General features: G+C 43.1%; 1 protein-coding gene and 1 pseudogene across 1 annotated transcript; one reads left to right on the forward strand and one right to left on the reverse strand.

Moving 5' to 3' along the window:
* Positions 1 to 5202: 5202 nt before the first annotated feature.
* Positions 5203 to 13529, reverse strand: LOC103007188 (GTPase IMAP family member 7-like). The gene is made up of 2 exons (XM_057550296.1): positions 13441 to 13529; positions 5203 to 6624 (listed from the first exon to the last, which is right to left on the reverse strand). Exon 2 carries the CDS (start codon positions 6581 to 6583, stop codon positions 5702 to 5704), a length of 882 nt encoding a protein of 293 aa, XP_057406279.1. The 5' UTR covers positions 6584 to 6624; positions 13441 to 13529; the 3' UTR covers positions 5203 to 5701.
* Positions 13530 to 15325: 1796 nt separating this feature from the next.
* Positions 15326 to 15613, forward strand: LOC103006903 (60S ribosomal protein L37a-like; annotated as a pseudogene).
* The last annotated feature ends 5022 nt before the right edge of the window (positions 15614 to 20635 follow it).

Here is a 20635-nt window from a genome sequence, read left to right on the forward strand (position 1 = left end):
AGATGAGACTGATGTTTAAAAATATAAGTTGGTTTGCAACGTCCTCGGGATCTTCCCAGGTGTCATCTGAAACCCGACAGTGAGGCACACCACTCCGGGTGGGCAGCTGGCAGGTTTAATAAGCAAGGAACTTACAAAGCTTGTCCTGAGCGGCCACGAGGAGAATAGCTTTCCACCCGTGTCTGCCAGAATCGTCAACCTTTATCCAGAGGCCTTCAGTGTGTTCGGTCCCGTATAGCATCCGATAGTGTCAATTTCTACTCAAGGCTGTATCCTTGGGGAGGCTTCTGGGAGTGGGGAGGCCGGGCAGAATGCACATTCCAAGGACAGCGGAGTAGGTGGGGAGCCCCCAACTGCGTGGGTCCAGTTCTTAGGTCCAACTCTCAAGCCCCGTGACCCGCTCTCGTGATCTCACAGGCTCTCGTCTCGCGCACCGCGCGCTGGTGGTCAGCAAGGGCTTTCGCTAGCACAGAGGTGGCTCCTTTGGTAACTCCCTGGCTGCACTGGTGGCAGATGTCACAGCAACAATACAGTCACATGCAAGAGAAAACGCAGGTTAAGACAATGATTCCCAAAATCAATGACCAACTTTCTCTACCAAGAACCCTATGATCCGAGCCACTGATTTACTAGGTCCCCAGGTAGGGGGGTTGGATCCCTCAGGGTGTTCACTAGTGCCCTCATGTGATTCAATAAAGACGATACATTAACAGTCTCAGCAGTAGGAACACACTGCATTCTGTTTGGACAATGGCACGGGTGCCTCCTTGCCAGGCAGGGATCATGTCCAAGGCCATTCTAGTTTGGAGGGCAGCTTTTCTCTTTAGAGAAATGTCAGCGTTCAGTAAGGACAGGCTTTGTTGGCTACCATTCAAGACTTGCTGCGTGAACTTATCAAGGGCTTCTATGTGTGTATACCTTCCAGAAAGGATGCAATTTTGCCTCTATATTCAACAAATTACCATTCCAATGAACTTTTGGTTGTTCGTGGATTATATACGCAGCACTTTACAAATGACTGCTGTGTCTCAAACATGCCTCCTTTGAACTTGGGGCTCATTACTCAACATCTCTGGAACCCCTTCTGCTGGAGTCATCTTTGAACTTAAAAGCCACAGTGGAAAACAAGTCTCTGATTTGTAGCTTCCTTTTCTTTTCAAACAGAAGCATGCTTTCAAGTTTGGTCATTGACCCTGTTCACCAGATTGACAATCTGGCACACAGTAAATCCATTCTCCATAGGTCAAGTTGTGATCTCTAAGAACGGTCAGAACTTTGGCCACAGTCATACCATTAACTTGCTGTGACAGTCTCCTATTCATAGCAGTGAGCTTTACTGCCTGTCCTCTCCTTGGCCACAAGGACGGGGAGACTCCATGGCACAGACTATTAGCTGGTCGAGGCTCCGCTCTGATTGACCGTGAGAAAATAAGGCTCAGGGCTCTTAGGGACACTTCCCCCCCTTCAGATGTTGCAGGCCCTACTCCACCCCTTTGAATCTTCTGACTGTGTGGGATGTACACATAAATACCCCTCTGGGAATGTGGTCATGTCCAATTTCTTCCCATAATCTGCACGAGCAGAGCGCTTCCCTGGACTCCTGCTACACCACTCAGGGGAAGCACGCAGCGCCACTCTTACAGGAAGAGGGTTGGCAAGATCTTGGCGTTCTTCTCTAGAGTGATCTCCTCCATAGCAAAGAAGGTGATCTATGGCTAAGCCTGTGATTAAATAAGACAGGCTTCACAAAGAAGGGAGGGCAAAGAAGGAAGACATTTATTCTTGTCTCCTACTGGCCCATCAAACTGGGCCCATTAGTGCCTCATGAAGGAAATCTTGGATAGCTTCTGCCCTAAGCGCAAACCCTCTCCAGTCTCTGTGAGTCCCATGTGTGTAATTACAACATCCAACCCAATAATCAAACTCGGAATTTCATTGCAGGGTAAAGCCTCTCCTTCCCCTGGCTTGTGCCTGCTTCCGCCGAAGGACCAGCAGTGTGCACAGGGCTTCTTCCATCTCTCCCCACCCTGCCCTTTGCCTCCTCCTCCTCCCGTCACTCGCCTTGGTTGTGACTCCTCGTGGGTTGGAGGAGAAGAGGAAAAACCATTGAAGACAAGTCAGGTGTAATCTGGCTTTGGGGGATGGAGGCGCACTTCGTGGCTCTTTTCCTCACGGGGCCCCATTAATGACTGTTCAGAGAGTCTCCCTGGAAATTTGCAATTACAAGTCCAGCTGATGGCCACTGTCTCCCCTCCAGCTGGTCACTTTGACTCCAGTTCCGGGCACAGTTGCGATCCCTGGTGGACTTCCGGGCAAGTCCCCTTCAAGATGGCTTGGCTGGCTCCCTCCTGTGTGGCCCACGTTTGGTTTATGGGGAGCACATACTTTTGCCCCACAGTCAGTGAAAGTTATGGTTGCTTCCAATCAGCCTCCTCAGTCTTTACCCTCTGGCGCATAGCAACGTCCTTTCGTATTATATTTCCCACAGGAGCACCCGGCTCCAAAGCTAAACTCCAGAGGACACAGGTCATGTCCTCCCAGGAATCGCTCACCATACACCACTCATGTCCTCTGGCAGCATCAAAGCCCAAGGGGCCACCTTACTTGCTGTGAGGTGAGAGGGAACCGTCGTCCTGTTGGGCAGGGCACACAAGTGGAGCCCCCGTGGAGCCTCCCTTATTAAATCACATGGTTACACAGAGATCCCCCTCTTCACCAGGGAGCCAATTACTCTCGAGATGAAGCCCAAGAATCTGCCAGTCCTGAAGCTTGTTGTCCTTATGATCTGAATGTCCTCTTTTAAAAAGCTCTTTCCTCTTGACCTCTTCAAACACCTACCGAATCAGTTGAAGAGCTAAACCTCACCTAACCGGTTTCTAGCTCCTTCCTTGGCAGGTCCTGCCCAGATCTTCTAGTGTATGAGTTTGGAATGTGGGGGGGTTGGCAATACTGAGGACTCAGCTGAAATTCACATTTATGTTAATATCCTGCCACATTCACCCCAGGCCTCTCACATAACCTTCAGTCCAGAATTTCAATGTAGGACGTTGACATTGGACCTGCCCTTTGACGTCTGCTACTCAGCTTGTCACAGACCTAATTGAGTGCTGTCACTCCTGAGTCTACCCCGATGATCTTATCTGCAGACCCTAACTTTCCTGTTTCTGAAGAGAAGCATGATTAATCATTCCAGGCACCCACATGGACATATCTTATACATCCTTCATAGGAGATTTCAAGCCCTGAATTCTTCCTCAAGTCTTCTCCTATGAATCCTACTTTCATTCCCCAATTATGGGTCATGGCTCTCACATATTTCAACAATAGGAATAATGCACACAATAAATGCTGGAATTTCCAGAGACCTCAGAACTCAGAACCACCTTCAGAGAAAACTGGGATGTAAGGACTGTGAAGATAATCGAGCGGGAAACAATTCCTTCGTTGCGGGAGAAGATAATGTCGATGATTTTTATTTGATTTACTCATTTCCCCTCTGGGCATGACTTACCTTCCAAAGTGGAATATAAGTTGCATCCTCCATAGGCCCTAACATATGCCTAGATACACACAAGTTAATTGAATTCATAAAGTTTCTGCAAGTTGCTGACAGAAAATATCATTTAAACAGTTCTTAAATGAAAGGTGTCAGGACAGTGCATGAATAGTTCGCTCTCTAGAGACAATAGTGCACTGATGAATCACTCACAAGGAACTACCTCTAAATATAAGAATTGTGTTATCGGGAATAGCAGTTTGGACTAGCGGTGTTATGTCACAACATATAATGTTTTCTCACAATGGGCTTTTCTTCCATGCTGTCTTTACTCCATTCGTGATATTTGTGACGACCCTTAGCATGAGCAGGTATTTGGGATCCTATTGTCTCCAGATTTGATCTCGAATCCCTGCCTCCCTAAATTTCACCAGTGCAGTAAATACTCTCAGTCACATTCACAGGCAAAGCAAAGGACAGCTGTAAAAAGTCCAACAGTTTGAGTTTGGGTTATCTGCCATCATTATAAATGATATAAAGTCATCCCTCTAACTTTGAAGTTTTGCAATTATTTTAGCCGGACGGAACCTCTTATCTGCTCACTGCCAATGTCACAGTCCATGGGGGTAAACTTGTCCCAGAGATTTCAACAGCCAGGAGAGATTTTTCTGCTGGCAGAAAACACTAGAGCGAATTGAAAAACAACAACAACAACAACAAAAGTCAGGGAATGCTCTGAAAGAGAAAAAGAAGTAGGTATCATAAGATGTATCAATCAGGATTCCAGCAGAAAACAGATGGCTTAGTATAATGAAGTAGTTGGAGGAGAGCCTAGTGAAGGGCCTTCCTACAAGCTGTGGATACAGGGGTTGGAAATGACAAGGGAGAGGGCTAGGAACAGCGAGGAAATTACATCCTTACCCTAAGGGGTGAACAAAACCTGGAACCCAGAAGGAGAGCTGAGTAGAGAGCCTCCAGGGGAGGAGTTATGAGCTTCGGCTTAGGGTTGCAGCTAGTGGGAGATGCTCCTGCAGGGAGAGAGGCAGGAAAACAGATACCCTGGCCTTGCTTTTCTACCGTCAAGAGCTCTCCTGCTTGGATTTCCCATTGGCAGAAACCAAGCAGAAGTCAGAGAGCAAGAGATCCCACTGATGTAGTCCATATAGATCAGCCTCCCAGGCAAAAACTAGAGTGAAAGAAGGGTGAACTGTGGATCTGCAGAGGCAAGAAAAATATTTGGCACAGAAGAGATTTCTAAGCGACAGCAGGGACATTTTAAGTTAGGATGGTACCTTTAAAAAAAAGAGAGAGAGAAAAAAACAATAAGAGGATTTATCAACCTCCACATCTCCATGAACCACAGAGTAATGGTGCCAGAGAAGCCTGATGCTTCACTAACAAAGTACTCATAGATGTGGATTGAAATAAGACACATTATCAGTGGTGCTGACACTGAACGTATGCAGGGTTTCTTATTTGAAGTTTCCTAAATTGACTCTTTGAACTCTCTGAAATAGACCATTGCCTGCTTATGTCAATTTCATAACCTCTTACATTCACTGGCATTGTGTAGAAGGACAGTGGGGAGCCGGGAGTCGTGGGGAATGTGCTGGGAAGATATTTCATTCTGGTTAGCTCTCACTGCATAACAAACCATCCCAAAACTTAGTGGTTTAAAACAACAACAATCATTTATTTTTCTCATGAATCTGCAATTTGGGCAGGACCCCGTGGGGATGGCTCACGTTTGCTCTTTGCAGCTTCATCAGTAGGCAACTGGAGAATGCACTTTGGTGTTGCCTCGCTTGCATGGCTGGCAAGCTGCTTTTGGCGGGCAGCTGAAATATCAGCCAGGGGAGTGGGCCAGTGACTTCAAGTCCTCTTCATGCGGGTGACTTGGGCTTCCTCACAACATGGTGGCCAAATTCCAAGGGCAAGCACCCCGAGACAGCAAGGAGGCATTTTCCCCTTCTAACCTTGGAAGTCACATGGTGTTGCTTCAAACACCCAGAATTTATCGAAGCAGTCACAAAGTCCATCCAATTTCAAGGCAGGGGACATAGACCCATAACTCAATGGAAAGAGTAACAAGGTCAGATTGTAAGAAGAAGTCAGAAAGAAGATATGGTTTTAGCCCTCTTTGGAAAATGCAAACTACCATATTAACAAGTTATAGTAAATTGAGAAGTAAAAATACAATTTACACTACTTCCAAAACATTTGCCATACTTGTGAAAGCATATTTTTAATCCCCTTGAAAACAATTTGAAATAAATTCTCCTCGGCTTCTTCCCTTATATTTTTCATTCGTTCATCATGCTTCTTCATTAGCAATTTTATTTGTTCCTCCTCTTCTTCCTGTGGTCTATGGACATATTCCTTTCGAAGTAGTTTAATTTCCTTATCTAACTGATCAGTGTAGATTTTCTTCAAGACTTCCTCCTGCTCTCTCAGCTTTTCCTCCGTGTCCTTGTATATGGCGTCGGAAAAGTAAGCCCCCTGGTTGTTCTGCACCATCTTCTCTATCAGCTCCACCAGCTCCCGCACCTGAGCTTCCCTCTCAGCCTGGTCTGAACTCCTGTTACCAAAGGCGCAGCAGCGGTCTCCACACTCCTTGAGGATGCTTCGTAGCTTTACATCCGCACCCCGCACAAAGTCGCTTAAGCTGTGGTCCTCCAGCTCCTCTTTGCGAGTGAACAAGATGATCATGTGCTTCATGGCTGCTTCCCCAAACACAGCCTTGATCAACGCCACGGTTTTCTGCTCTTCCTCCGTGTAGCGGCCCAGCTGCATGACCAAGACGATGGCGTGAGGTCCGGGGCAGGAGGCGAAGACACAGCGGCTGATTTCCCTGCAGGTGGTGCTCAGGCTCTCCTCGGTGTCGAAGAGCCCTGGGGTGTCAACAACGAGAAGGTCTCTCCCCTCCCATTTCCGGGATGCTTTCTGACAAGTTTTGGTAACAGCCTGGGCAGCAAGCCTAGACTGGAATACGTTTCCCCCGAGGATGGTGTTTCCTGTGGCACTTTTCCCACTTCCAGTCTTCCCGACCAGCACGATCCTCAGAGCGTTGTCCTGGGCATCAGCCATGTTTATATCAAGAGGCCGTGGGGCTTAGGTACCCACAAGATCTTAAGAAAAGGAAGGAGAGGGAAAAAGGGTCAATTTGGGCAAGTGAGAACCATTCCCAACTCTCTTTTTTTTCTTTCTTTTCCTCCCTGAAAATGTGTAATATTCTATTATGCATAAACAGCTCAATTGCTGTGGAAGAAATAACAAAGTACTTAAAGAGTATCCCCACAAAAGAGTCATGTCCAGATGATTTCACATGGAATTAATTGAAACCTTTGAAGATCTGATAATCTCAGTGCTACTTAAACAATTCCTGATCACATAAAAAGAAAGGAAAACGTTCAGCTCTTTCTATGAAGCAAGTGTAATGTTGATCCTAAAAGCTAACCACGATTTCACCAACAAATAAAGCGATCCACATGTCTCATGTGTGAGTATTGATTCAAAAATCCTAAATAAATTATTAGACACTAAAAAGCAATACACCTTGATTAAGTATTACTGTTTCAGAAATACTAGGGTGGTTCAACATGAGGAAATTGTTGTAACACGTCCCATTAATAGGTTAAGAAGAAAAGGAACTAGGTGCAAAAAAGACATTTGGCCAAATTCAACACTGATGTTCTTTTTTTTAAATAAATTTATTTATGTATTTATTTATTTTTGGCTGCATTGGGTCTTTCTTGCTGCACACAGGCGTTCTCCAGTTGCGGTGACCAGGGGCTATTTTTCATTGCGGTGTGCAGGCTTCTCATTGCAGTTGCTTCTCTTGTTGCAGAGCATGGGCTCTAGGCACGTGGGCTTCAGTAGTTGTGGCTCACGGGCTCTAGAGCGCAGGCTCAGTAGTTGTGGTACATGGGCTTAGCTGCTCCACGACATGTGGGATCTTCCCATACCAGGGCTTGAACCCGTGTTCCCTGCATTGGCAGGCGGATTCTTAACCACTGTGCCACCAGGGAAGCCCAACACTGATTCATGTTTAAATCATAAAATTTAAATGAATAGATACTTCTTTAACATGATTTTACATAAATATATATTAAAATTTTTTTTCATCGCTTTTTTTTCATGCAACTAAAATAGTTGATTATGAAGTTCATTTGGATGAAGGAAAAAGAAAATTAGCCTTGGCAATCAAGAAAAGAAAAATGAGGGAAGACTAGCTCTACCAGATAGTAGAACATTATAGTTCCTATAATTAAAGCAGTATGATGTTGGTGCACGAATAGAGAGAACAGTGAAACAAAAACAGAAAATTCAGGAGTAGACCAAACTGATCACACTATATTCATTTATATTCAATTCAATTATATTATGTTATATTTATATTCAATAAGGCAGCATCTCACATCAATGGGAAAAAAGATGGACTAATAAGCAACACTGAGATAACAATACAGAAAAAGATAAAACGGCATCCACTTCCTGATGCCATTCAAATTCCAAATAGATTAGAAATTTAAATGTCAAAAAAATCCATATGATATTAGAAGAAACATGGTTAAATCTTTGTAACCTGGGGGTGGGGAAAATATTTCTAAGATTTGAAATTGAGTAGGGAAAAAGACTCCTAAATTTGATTACATAAAAATCCAAAAGATTGGGCTTCCCTGGTGGCACAGTGGTTGAGAGTCTGCCTGCCAATGCAGCGGACACGGGTTCGAGCCCTGGTCTGGGAGGATCCCACATGCCGCGGAGCAAATGGGCCCGTGGGCCACAACTACTGAGCCTGCGCGTCTGGAGCCCGTGCTCCGCAACAAGAGAGACCGCGATAGTGAGAGGTCCGTGCACCGCGATGAGGAGTGGCCCCCGCTTGCCACAACTAGAGAAAGTCCTCGCACAGAAACGAAGACCCAACACAGCCAAAAATAAATAAATAAATAAATTAATTAAGTTAAAAAAAATCAAAAAGATAATGTGAGGCAAACAAACAAATAAACAATCCATATACAAATTAAAACACAAATGTCAAACTAGGGGAAAATTCTTTTTTCCAACTTCTATAAAAGAGGGGCAAGGGGCAATTTTCCTTTTACACAAAGAATATCTATACAGATGGCCAACAACCACATGAAAAGCTGCTCAGCATCACTAAACATTGAAGAAATGCAAATCAAAGCTACAATGATGCATCACCTCAGAGCAGTCAGAATGGCCATGATCAAAAAGTCTACAAATAATAAATGCTGGAGAAAATGTGGAGAGAAGGGAACCTTCCCACACTGCTGGTAGGAATGTAATTTGGTGCAGCCGCTATGGAGAACAGTATGGAGGATCCACAAAAAACTAAAAATAGAGTTACCAGAGGATCCAGCAATCCCACTCCTGGGCACATATCTGGACAAAACTCTAATTTGAAAAGATACATGCGCCCCTATGTTCTCAGCAGCACCATTTACAATAGCCAAGACATGGAAACAACCTAAATGTCCACTGACAGATGAATGGATAAAGAAGATGTGGTACATGTATACAATGGAATATTACTCAGCCATAAATAAAATGAAATAATGCCATTTGCAGCTACATGGATGGGCCTAGAGATTATCAAATTGAGAGAAGTAAGTCACACAAGGAAAGACAAATATCATATGATATCACTTACATGTGGAATCTAAAAAAAATACAAATAAACTTATTTACAAAACAGAAACAGACTCACACACATAGAAAACAAACTTCTGATTACCAAAGGGGAAAGTGGTGGAAGAGGGATAAATTAGGAGTATGGGATTTATGGATACATACCACTATATATAAATACAAAAGCAACAAGGATTTACTGTATAGCACAGGGAACTATATTCAATATCTTGTAATAACCTATAATGCAAAAGAATCAGAAAAACAAAATATATAACTGAATTACTTTGCTGTACACCTAAAACTAACACAGTATTGTAAATCAACTATACTTGAATTACAAAATTTAAAAAAAACAAAGAATATCTAAAAGTAGAGAAACAAAAGACCAGCAACTCGATAAAAAATGGAGAAAGATATAAATAAACAGTTCAAAGAAAAAAATGTAAATATCCTTTGAATATATAAAAAGAGATTAACATTCACTCGTAATAGAGAAAAATATATCAAAACATAGAAAAATTAAATTAATTATTTAATATTACACTAAGATACTATTTCTCACCTACCGGTTTGGCAAAAATCCAAAAGTTTGCTGGCATAATATATTGGTAAAAGGTGTAGGGGAAACAGGTGCTCTCCCACATGGCTAGTGCGAATGGAAAAGCAGTCTAAAACATCTAGAGGAGAAGTTAGCAATATCTTGCAAAAGTACATGTGCATTTACCCTTTGATTATCAACCTCAATTTTGGGATTTATCCCAAAGGTACACTGACAAAAATACAGAAACAAATTATGCAGAAGGCTGTTTACTGCACCACTATTTGAAATAGCAAAAGACCAAAAAACCTATCAAATGCCCATCAGTATGGGCCTGGTTGAACAAACTAAGGTATATTCACGCAGTGCAGTACTAGCCAACTGTAAAACGGAATGAGATATATCTTTATATCCAGGTATGGAGACATCTCCAGGATATATCATTAAGCAAAAAAAGCCAAGTGAAAAAAATAATGTAGAGTTTACTATCATTTCTCTAACAAGGAGGACTGGGGCCTACATATATCAAATGTAATATGTATATTTTTTCATTCATACGTAAAAACAATGGCAGGATAATCGGAAAAGAAAGCAGACAAAAAAGTTACGTATATGGGGATGGAAGAAACAGGGTGGAGGGAAGCTGGGGATAGAAGCTGGGAACTAGACTACTTTGGATATACTTAGATTTCATAGATTTGATCTTGAAAGCATATATTATACAGCAAAAATTATATTTCAAAATACTAGTAAAAATCCAAAGCAAATGAAACAAACTAGCCAGATTGTATTTTGTGTGGTGGATGAACCACAAAAAAATTGGTCCTAGAGACTTGACAATGCAGTAATTTCTTTGTCCATCCCCAGTAGGATATAGTTAAGCACCACCACCCCCAAAAACACCTGCAAAAAACTGTTTTCGGGAATCCTACTCTTAGTTGTGTGTATGTGCGTGTGTGTGTTTCTATAGTTTTGAAATCCATTGAAAAGGCATAAAAACAATGACGAGCCCAGTGACAGTGAGCACCCTTCGTGCAGATTGTAACCTTCAAATGCCATTTCCCGCCAGAAATTCAGGGCTCTCAGGAGAAAGCATGGATTCCAGGTCTGGGCCAGGCAATGTACGAGTTGAGCATAGACCGTCTTGTCATACTAGACAGTAAGGATGCTATGAAAAAAATTACTAGGATCGCATCAAAAGGACTTAAGAGCCAACTTGAAGACGATCCCCCACAGGACAAAGATGAGACAGTTTGAGCATCGATAAGAATAATGATTCCAAGGGATTGAAATATATCAAATAAGTTAAAATCTATGTGTTCATAGCAATGCCATCTTCTCAGAAGAAGTCAGTTGTTCCCTTTGGAGTATATTAGGAGTATGTCATTCTGAACGTTGACAAAGGGAAAGAACAAAGCATTTATCTTGTCTTTCTTATATAACTGTGCCTCGTGGAAATGAAAGAATTGTTGAGGGGAAGTTTCTTTTTAATAGGATTATTCCATCTAATAAATGAAGAAAGAATGATAGAATTAGAATATCATAATTTGTGACCCTTAAGGAAACGTATACTCAAGGTAATCATTAATATCTGAGACAACCAAACATTATGTGCCTTCTGATTGACATTAACAACTGCACTTGTGAAGTACTCCCACCAAAACACCAGCCAAGCTTTAATCCGACCAAGCTTCTCCCTAAACAGAATGCACACAAAACACTGGAACTAGAAGAGCATGACAAGGGACATTTTGGGGTGTAATCAACAAAGTGTACACTTCCAATTCTGTTGGACAAAAGACTTCCCCTTTCTTAAAGAAATTTTACAGCAAGAAACAAGGAAGGTAGAAACCTATGTGTTAAGTTAAATTTAAGAGATATCAATGAATTGCAATTTATGGACCTCATTTGGGCGCAACTTCAAACAATTTTTAAAATTATGAGACAATCAGGGCAATGTGAATATAACTGGTAATTTTCTAGAAATTCTCATTGCTTTTTGAAGTCTGATTATGGTAATTTTTTAAAATGGTCTTTATCTTTCAGACATGCATACTCAAATATTTACTGATAAAGTGACACAAGGTCTGACATTTGCTTCAAAGTAATCTGGGGTGGCTGGGGAGTGGTGAGTATATAAATGAAACAGGACTGGCATAAACTGATAATTGTTGAAGCTTGGTATAGGTACACGGCAGTTGCTTATATTATTCCCTTTATCTTTCAATAAGTTAAAAAAAATTCCACAATAAAAAAAATAACCTGGGTGTAGTGTAACCGCTACTGAATGTATACTGTATACCAAGCACACTAATAAATATGTTTTGTATATTACAGTCATCCCTCCATATCAATATGGAGGGGGGATTGATTCCAAGACCCCAACATGTTCCAAAATCTGCAGATGCTCCAATATCTCATGTAAAATGGCTAGTACAGTTGGCCCTCCATATCGGGTTTTCATATTGGCCGATTCAACCTACCTTGGATGGAAATTTCCATCCTCTTTGGTTGAATCTGCCAATGTACAACCAGGGATATGGAGAGTTGAATGTGCATTTATTGAAAAAACTCCACATATAAGTGGACCCGCACAATTCAGATCTGTGTTGTTCAATGGTCAGTTGTGTCTCACTTACTCGCAAAACTAACCTGCAAGGAAGCTCACTTTATTACCTGAGTTTTTTAAGTGACGAGACTGATGTGGCTCAAGAATTCTGAGACACTCGCCCAAGGTCATTGTGCCAATAGGTGCGGAACAGAGAGGGCTCCAGTTCAAGGGCTGTCTGACTACCACGCTCACTCTTAAGCACTGCACACTACTGCCTCTTCTTGTGCCTTCTCGGACCCGTCATTCTGTAGTCTACATCAGGTCAGAGGCAGATGAGGGGAAGACAGTCCACACTCTTTCCCGAATGGTGAACTGCTTAGCAAGCCTATAATTAGGGAAGGCAAGGAGGGGGGTCTCACATACATGTTTTTTTTAGAATAGCTAATCCTCTCTGCATAGCACCTGCTCCGCAACTCATATGTCACCCTATTAGGGACACAGCTTCTCTCTGTGAAGTGTCGGAAAGAATTCAAAGTGAATTCTAGAGTTCCTGTGTCATCAGTGACCTGGGTAATCCCTGGAGAGTCACCATGCTCTCAGGGGTTCTGATCCTCTTTCAGGAAAATCAACAAGGACCTACTGTATAGCACAGGGAACTCTACTCAATATTCTGTAATAACCTATATGGGAAAAGAATCTGAAAAAGAATGGATATACGTATATGTATAACAGAATCACTGAGCTGTATACCTGAAAGTTACACAACATTGTAAATCAACTCTACTCCAATATAAAATAAAAATTAAACTAAAAACAAGAAACAGGGGTTTAGACTGGGTGGCCTCTGAATTGCCTTCCAGCTCTAAAGACCTGCCTTGGGGACACTCATTTCCTATTAAGGGAAAACTCTGGGTTATCAAGTGGTACTCAATGTCCATCACAACAGCAACTAGACAGACGGTGCAGTTTTCAGCTAAGGTTTGTCCTGTTGAATATGAGCTGTATGGACGTTATGCTCATAAACGTCTTTCCTCCCCTCTCTCCCCTCCACCACCAGCACTCTGGCAGCATCCTCCTTCCTGCGTTGCCTGCACACCACCTGGTCCCTTCTCGGGCCACAGCCCACCCCCGCGTGGACTCCCTGTATCCTACTGCCCCTCGCAGCTCTATCCTCTGGGGCCTCTTCTCAGCCAGGCTCACCTTTTGAAGGAGTTGATGAGTTGTCAAGTTTTCTCCAAAGAAGCTGTTTGAGCCCGTGCTTTTGCTTTAACTATGAGGGGAAAATGTTTGCACCCTCTGAAACCTCTGAGCCAGGAAGCAGATTGGGTGGAGCCAGTGAAGGAACTGTTTGCCTTTAAAGAGACAGAAATATTGCCCCATAATTTGGTGGGTGCTTCAGCTTTGACAAGTTGAAAGCTTTTTCTCCGTGTGCCTGTTATCACACCAACATTGCCAAAGTTATACTTGTTGTTTGGGGTTATTGTGGTGGATCCAAAAGGCCCTTAGTAAATGACCTAAATCTTGCCCAGAAAGCCAGTCACAGTGTCTGATCATCATTCCTGGGTGCACTGGGAGACTGCAGGGCTCTTCGGGGAAGAAAGAAGTCAGACACGTGGCTTGGTGTATCCTAGGGATAGCGCCAGTCTATTGCTGGGTGGAGAGTAGAACTTGTAAGTGATGAACTTGAATATTTAGCTGAAGAGATTTCTAAGTACAGTGTGGAAGGTGCAGTCTGCTTTCTCCTTGCTGCTTATAGTAAAATGCAAGAGGAAAGAGACTGGAGTGATGCAGCTACAAGCCAAGGAACGCCGAGGATTGCCAGCAACCACCAGCAGCTGGGAAAACACAAGGGAGGATCCCCCCCTGGAGCCTTCAGAGAGCATGGCTTTGCCAACACTTTGAGTGTGAACTCCCAGAACTCTGCAGCAATAAATGTCTCTGCTTTGAAGCTTCGTAGTTTGTAATAATCTGTTAGAGCAGCTCTAGGAATCTAGTCTATCACCTTTCTCTTTTCCTCTACCTTTTCCCCTGCCTGCTTTCTGTTCCTCCTAACGGCCCAAAGACTCCCCTCCTGCATTACATGGTCTGAGCAGTGCAAATTGACTAGAATGTGCTCTTCCGCATTCCCTACCCACACGTCTGGCCCAGATGGACCATGAAAGTCTCAGTGATGAGAGAAGTTGTGGCTTTCTCAGGAGTTTAGCTTTGAAATTCTCTGGAGACTCTAGCTTTTGTCAACAATTTACACAACACTGTCAACAGAAAAAAGTGCACAACCGAAAAGTTGAGAATTCTCTTTTATTCAGCAGACTTTCTGAGGACTTGAGGCCCCGGAGGCAGCCCCTCAGCTAGCTCTGAGCGACCACTCCCAAGATATAAGAGAGGAGCCTGGTACTGGCATCTTACAATCAACACGGCGCTTTTCTCCAGCACAATCCAGTGTCAGTCGATTGGCTTCACTGCGTGCGGATGAGCAGACCCAAGTTTGCTTCAGTAATAGAAATCGTCTGTCACGTAAATGCTCTTAAAAATGCATTTGCCTAACTGTATTTTCTTTAATTTGCTTTTCTATATCAGTGAGAAGATTTTCAACGAAACTGAAATTTAAGAGTTCTGTGTTTTAGAACTTTAGGGTTTAATTTATCATGCCTTCAAAAGCTTGCCTACGGTAGATACTCAGTAAAGACCCTCTTTTAAGTGCACAGGTTAGATCTATTCTAGATCAATCTCTATTGTCACTGTTATTAGCCCCTGAATATTAGTTCTTAGTTTTCCTTTATGTTGTACAGTCCCAGGTAACACTATCAGTTTCCTTTAGTTGGTTTAATAAATATTTCCTCAGGGGCAGGTGCATAAGCCCTGTCTTATAATGCCACACAAGGGAAGTAATCCCCAGTGAAACATGTCTACCCTACAATATAACTAAACAAGAGATGTAACCATCTTATATAAAGCCTATTTACATATACCAATTTTTATTAACTTTCATCTCAATGTTATCATTTTATACCTTTACCTTTAGTTTCCATTAGGAGCCAATCAACAGGTCTTCTCCTCTCTGGGCTCAGACCTAGGTGGTGGCGACATGGCTAAATGCACCAAGAAGGTCAGAATGGTGGGTAAATACGGGACCCATTACGGTGCCGCCCTCCGGAAAATGGTGAAGACAATTGAAATCAGCCAGCACGCCAAGTACTCTTGCTCCTTCTGGGGCAAAATCGAGATGAAGAGACGAGCTGTGGGCATTTCGCACTGTGGTTCCCGCATGAAAACTGTAGCTGGTGGTGCTGGACCTACGACACCACTTCTGCCGTCACAGTAAAGTCAGCCATCAGAAGACGGAAGGAATTGAAGGACCAGTAGAAGCGCCACCATTTGAAACATTGCTAGCCTACAATAAATGGGTTAATTTATGGAACAACAACAACAACAACAAAAACCAAGGCTTGTTCTTACAAGGACTCCTAGAAGTTTCTGTTTCTTTTTATCCCCAACCATTTAATCTATTTTGTATAAAAGACTCTGGGTCCCCAGGGACTTCCCTGGTGGCGCAGTGGTTAAGAATCTGCCTGCCAACGCAGGGGCACCGGTTCGAGCCCCGGTCCGGGAAGATCCCACATGCCGCGGAGCAACTAAGACCCTGCGCCACAACTACTGCCCCGCGAGAGCCTGGGGCCCGCGCTCCGCAACAAGAGAAGCCGCCGCAATGAGAAGCCTGCGCACCGCAACGAAGAGTAGCCCCCGCTCACCACAACTAGAGAAAGCCCGCGCACAGCAATGAAGAACCAATGCAACCAAAAATTAATTAATTAAAAAAAAAAAGACTCTGGGTCCCCAGAAAGGAGTTGAGCCAAGGGACCCAGGCCCTGTTGTCAATCTTTAAACTTGACTACCTGGCCTAACTGCTGCCTCAGGTAATCGTTGTTCAGGTATCTCAGTGTAATTGTCCTTCTGCCCTTTATATAGAGAGATATATTATAGATATACATATTTATTTATTTTAAACTGGGGTAAATAGAGTGGACTTGATTGGGGCCTTTTAATGTTGGGGACCAGTTGGGGGGGTCCTTTTGGACCATCCAACCTTAGGTCATGTTCTATCAAAACCTTTTCCTTTAATCTTATTAACATTCATTTTATTTACCCATTTTTAAATACCAGTGATAGGGATAGAGTAGGATAGTTACACAGGTAGTTTTAGAAATCCCACTAGGGGATTATAGATGGAGAGGGAACTTTAGGCAACTTTGGGAGACCACTCTAAGTTAATGATCACTCAGGAAAGCTATTGGAACATCATGAAACAAAGCAGGCTTGCTTAACAATAAAGCCATATATAAAAGCACAAGATATTCAAGGTCAGCAAGATACTGATCCTTAGGACCAAGTGGAACGGAGCAGAACGCAGAACCCTGAAGTGCCCCCCCTCCCCAACCAGACTGTAGCCATGACATAAGCTGCTCCATCTTGAGCAGTACTGAATCTAGGGCCAGCACAATTCCAGGAACTGGCCTCAAGAGAATGCGATTAACATTATTGCTCATAATAATCTCTATCTTTGTGGACAGCCAAAGAATTGTAGCTTTTCTGCTCATATATGTAAACAGGCAACTAAAATTGTCAGCAAAGAGGCGCGACAGACCCATCATGTCAACAGCTTCCACTCTGAGAAGATGGCGCCCTACGCCAGCATGAAGTCATAGCAGATGAATCTTTGCCCCTAACCCCATAGAAATGGAGTGATCTTTAACAGTGGGGAATGGAAAGCAGCTCTTTTGCCGCTTCCCTGTTTGCCTATTTCCATTCCCCTCTAACCTTAAAATAACCTGATTACAGGAATGAGATCACTAGGCAATTTAACCTAACTCCTGACTTGAGCTCTCCTGAATGCACACCATGCCTCGTCTACCTTGTTGAACCTTTTCCTAGATTAAACGAAGAATGAAGAATTAAGTAGCTAAGGAATGACCAGCTCTCTGCCCCCAGTAGCCTCCTAGGCAATCCTGCAGGCAGATCACACAGGCAAGATAATATCTAAAGAGAGAGCCAGCCAGCCTGCACACAATGGAGAAGGATGCAGAACCCAACTTCTTGCTTTGATGATTCACTGAGATTCTTGTCCCCCATTTTTCCCTTTAAAAACTGTCATGGCTGAGCAGAGTCTTCGGAATTGGTTTCTGGACATGAGTCCACCTTCTCTCCAGATTGCCAGTTTTTCTGATTAAAACACTTTTCCTTTCTACAGACACTTGCCTTTTACATTATCGGCTTCTGAGCGGCTAGCAGCTGAACCTGGGTTTGGTAACACAAGGACAGGAATATAAGGGAAAGGTGACATTCCAAAGCAGAAGACCCTCATTGTACTGAAACCTGAGATGACTTAACATATTTGAGTATATGTTACCACACTTCTGCTGATCTGAATAGCGCCATGACAGTCCTAGTTTGATCGTATAGGGTCAAAAACACCCCCGCCCATCGTGAAAGAGGAGCTAATGACGTAAGCATGACATCTACTCAAAGAATGAGGAAGAAGGTGGTCTTCTCTCCCTCCCCACTTTTCCTTTGGTTATAAAAATGTAGCCCATTTAGTTCTCGGGGCAGAGCCCTCTTGCTTGCCCACTTGTATCCTTCGTGAGGGTCCTATATTAATAAATCTAGTTCTTACCTGTCACATTGCTTCTTGCTGAATTCCTGCTGCACCGAGACATGAAGAACCTGAGCTTCATTAAGCCCTGAGATGAGTTGTGCAGTTTCAGTTGGAAGATTGTGGGTTCGAGTCCCAATTGAGGTGTGCGGTTTCACCAAGAAAACATCTGTTTATAATGAGAGCTTTCTAAAAATTTACCGATTTAGAGGTTTTTCCAATTTCAAGGATCCATCATCTGGCCATTAATGAGATATAATATTAATAGTGATTCAAACCAATAAGATGCAAGAGGCTTCCCCACAAGAGGGTGCAAAGGATGCACGTAAAGAAGATCCAGAGGGTTTATTCCCCAAAATAGTCTAAGAAAGTACAGGCTGATGCAACAAAGGTTAAGATGGCAACAACAACAAAAAAAGAAAACCCTGAAAGTTGACAGAGGCAAAAGACTGCTCAGAATCCACGTCTGTTTGATTGGCTGCTAAATGTGCACCTATAGGTACCTTTTGGATGGCAGAGACCATAACAGGAAAGAGCCAGTTCTGACTGCATGTTGGATCTGTTTCTTTGCCTTTAGCCTTTGCTTTTCGTTGCTTTTGTGATTATAATCATACATAATGGCCTGCTTCAGGGAATCCTACCCACCTGTGGAGGGCTGCAAGACAGAAGAAATTAATACATCCCCTCCCCGAAGCTGGCCATTCCAGGAGATGTTTTGCAAGACTGACGGCCTTTTTTCTTTATTTCCTCCCCACCTCTCCCTCTCTATTCTGCCTTTTTATTTACTTCCCTCTCTGATTCTATAAAAGAAGCTGGCATCCAGACCCCGATAAGATGCTTATTTTGAGACACTAGTCTGCCATCTTCTCAGTCTGCCGGCTTTCCGAATAAAGCCATATTCCTGGCCTCAACACCTCGTCTCAGATTTATTGGCCTGTCATGCAGCGAGCAGAGCAAGCGTGGACTCCGTAACGAGACCAAGTCTTCAACACACAGGGGCACACACCGAAACGCCCAAAGATCAGGTAGAACATTGACATTTCAAAGGCACAGGAAGAGAAGTGCCAGTCCCCCCTTGAAGGGCTTTTGTTTCTTTAAGATCAGAATACTGAAAAGATGTTTTTATTAAGCCGGCTTTTCTAATTTAACTTCGTAGGCAATAAAAGAGCCCCATCGTGGCCATTTTAAGGGTGAGAGTTCCTTTAATTTCCAATTCAGTAGGTACTTATAAGTATGAGCTCTGTACATACATGAATCTGGCTGGAGTTTTAGTCGGAGGCTGGTTTTCTAATGCCCCTCATTTTTGTCTGAGAGAATCTATTTCCCATTTTAAAGTTGAATTTGTTGGGGATAAAATTTACTAGTGTGCTTTTATCCTGACAAATTCTTGTGAAGATAGCCAATTTGAGGAAAGATGTCAGGTCAGCCTCTTATCAAACCATTCGTCCTAGACCACTCAGTATCCTTCCAACTGAGCAAATCCCAGTGTTTTTCAACCGGCTGCCCTAGTATCTTTCATCTAGAAGGGGTCACTCCCCAATATCTTTGAACTGGGGAGCCAGGTAAAGACACTGCCAAATAAAACTCAAGATCATCAATTAATAATTGGGAGATCCGAGAACCAGGAGAGACTCAAGCAAATTCGTCTGGACCTTCCGAGGAGGCAGGTGGGCACAAGAGGCCTCTGCTGGTACCAAGGCTCTGGTTCCTCGTAGAGTTCAGATGGAGAGAAATTTGCTCTGGGGCGCTTTGTGATTGGTTACCAAAACTGTCAACTGAAAAAAAAAAAGCACAACCTAAAAGTTGAGAATTCTGTTTTATTCGGTCGACTTTCTGAGCACTTCAAGCCCAGGAGGCAGCCTCTTGGCTGTGAGGGACTGCTCCTGTTGAGGATGGAGTAGGATAGTTACACAGGGAGTCTTAGAAATTCCGCTAGGGGATTAAGGATAGAGAGGGAACGTTGGGAGACAACTGTAAATTAACTATCACTCAAGAAAGCAATGAGAACATCATGAAACAAAGCAGGCTTGCTTAACAATAAAGTCATAAATAAAAGCATGAGAGAGATATGCCCCAGGCCATTAAGTGAAAAAATGAGGCCTGCATCCTGCTGGTCGACATCAGCAAGATAATGATCCTTAGGACATGCACCTCTGCACATACCAAGGACAGAAATATAAGGGAAAGGTGACATTCCAAAGGGGAAGACCCTCACCATATTGAAATCTGAGATGATTTAACATATTTGAGTATATGTTACCACCCTTCTGCTGATTTGAATAGCGCCGTGACAGTCCCAGTTGGACCATATAGGGTCAAAAACTCCCCCACCTGGTGCGAAGGAGGAGCTAATGATGTAAGCCTGCCATCTACTCAAAGAATGAGGAGGAAGGTGGTCTTCTCCCCCTCCCTACTTATCCATTGATGAGAAAAATGTAGCCCACTTAGTTGTCGGGGCAGGCCCCTCTTGCCTGACCCTTGTATCCTTCACAAACATCCTATACTAATAAATCCACTTCTCACCCATCACTTTGTCCCTCACTGAATTATTTCTGTGCCAAGACATAAAGAACCTGAGCTTCATTAAGTTCTGAGATGAGTTGTGTGGTTTGACTCCCAACAGGTAAGAGAGGAGCCAGGATGTATAGGAATTTTGCAAAAAAGAACAGGTAGTCAGAACTTGAAAAGATTACTGTTAACTCAAAAAAAAAAAAATCAAGACAACAAGTCAATGAATTTAGTGCTTTT

Source organism: Balaenoptera acutorostrata, chromosome 7, assembly GCF_949987535.1.
Source record: "Balaenoptera acutorostrata chromosome 7, mBalAcu1.1, whole genome shotgun sequence".
NCBI lineage: Eukaryota > Metazoa > Chordata > Mammalia > Artiodactyla > Balaenopteridae > Balaenoptera > Balaenoptera acutorostrata.

Excerpts from the sequence above, each read along its gene's own strand:
- LOC103007188 (XM_057550296.1), bottom strand. The coding sequence starts at position 6,583 with ATGGCTGATGCCCAGGACAACGCTCTGAGGATCGTGCTGGTCGGGAAG.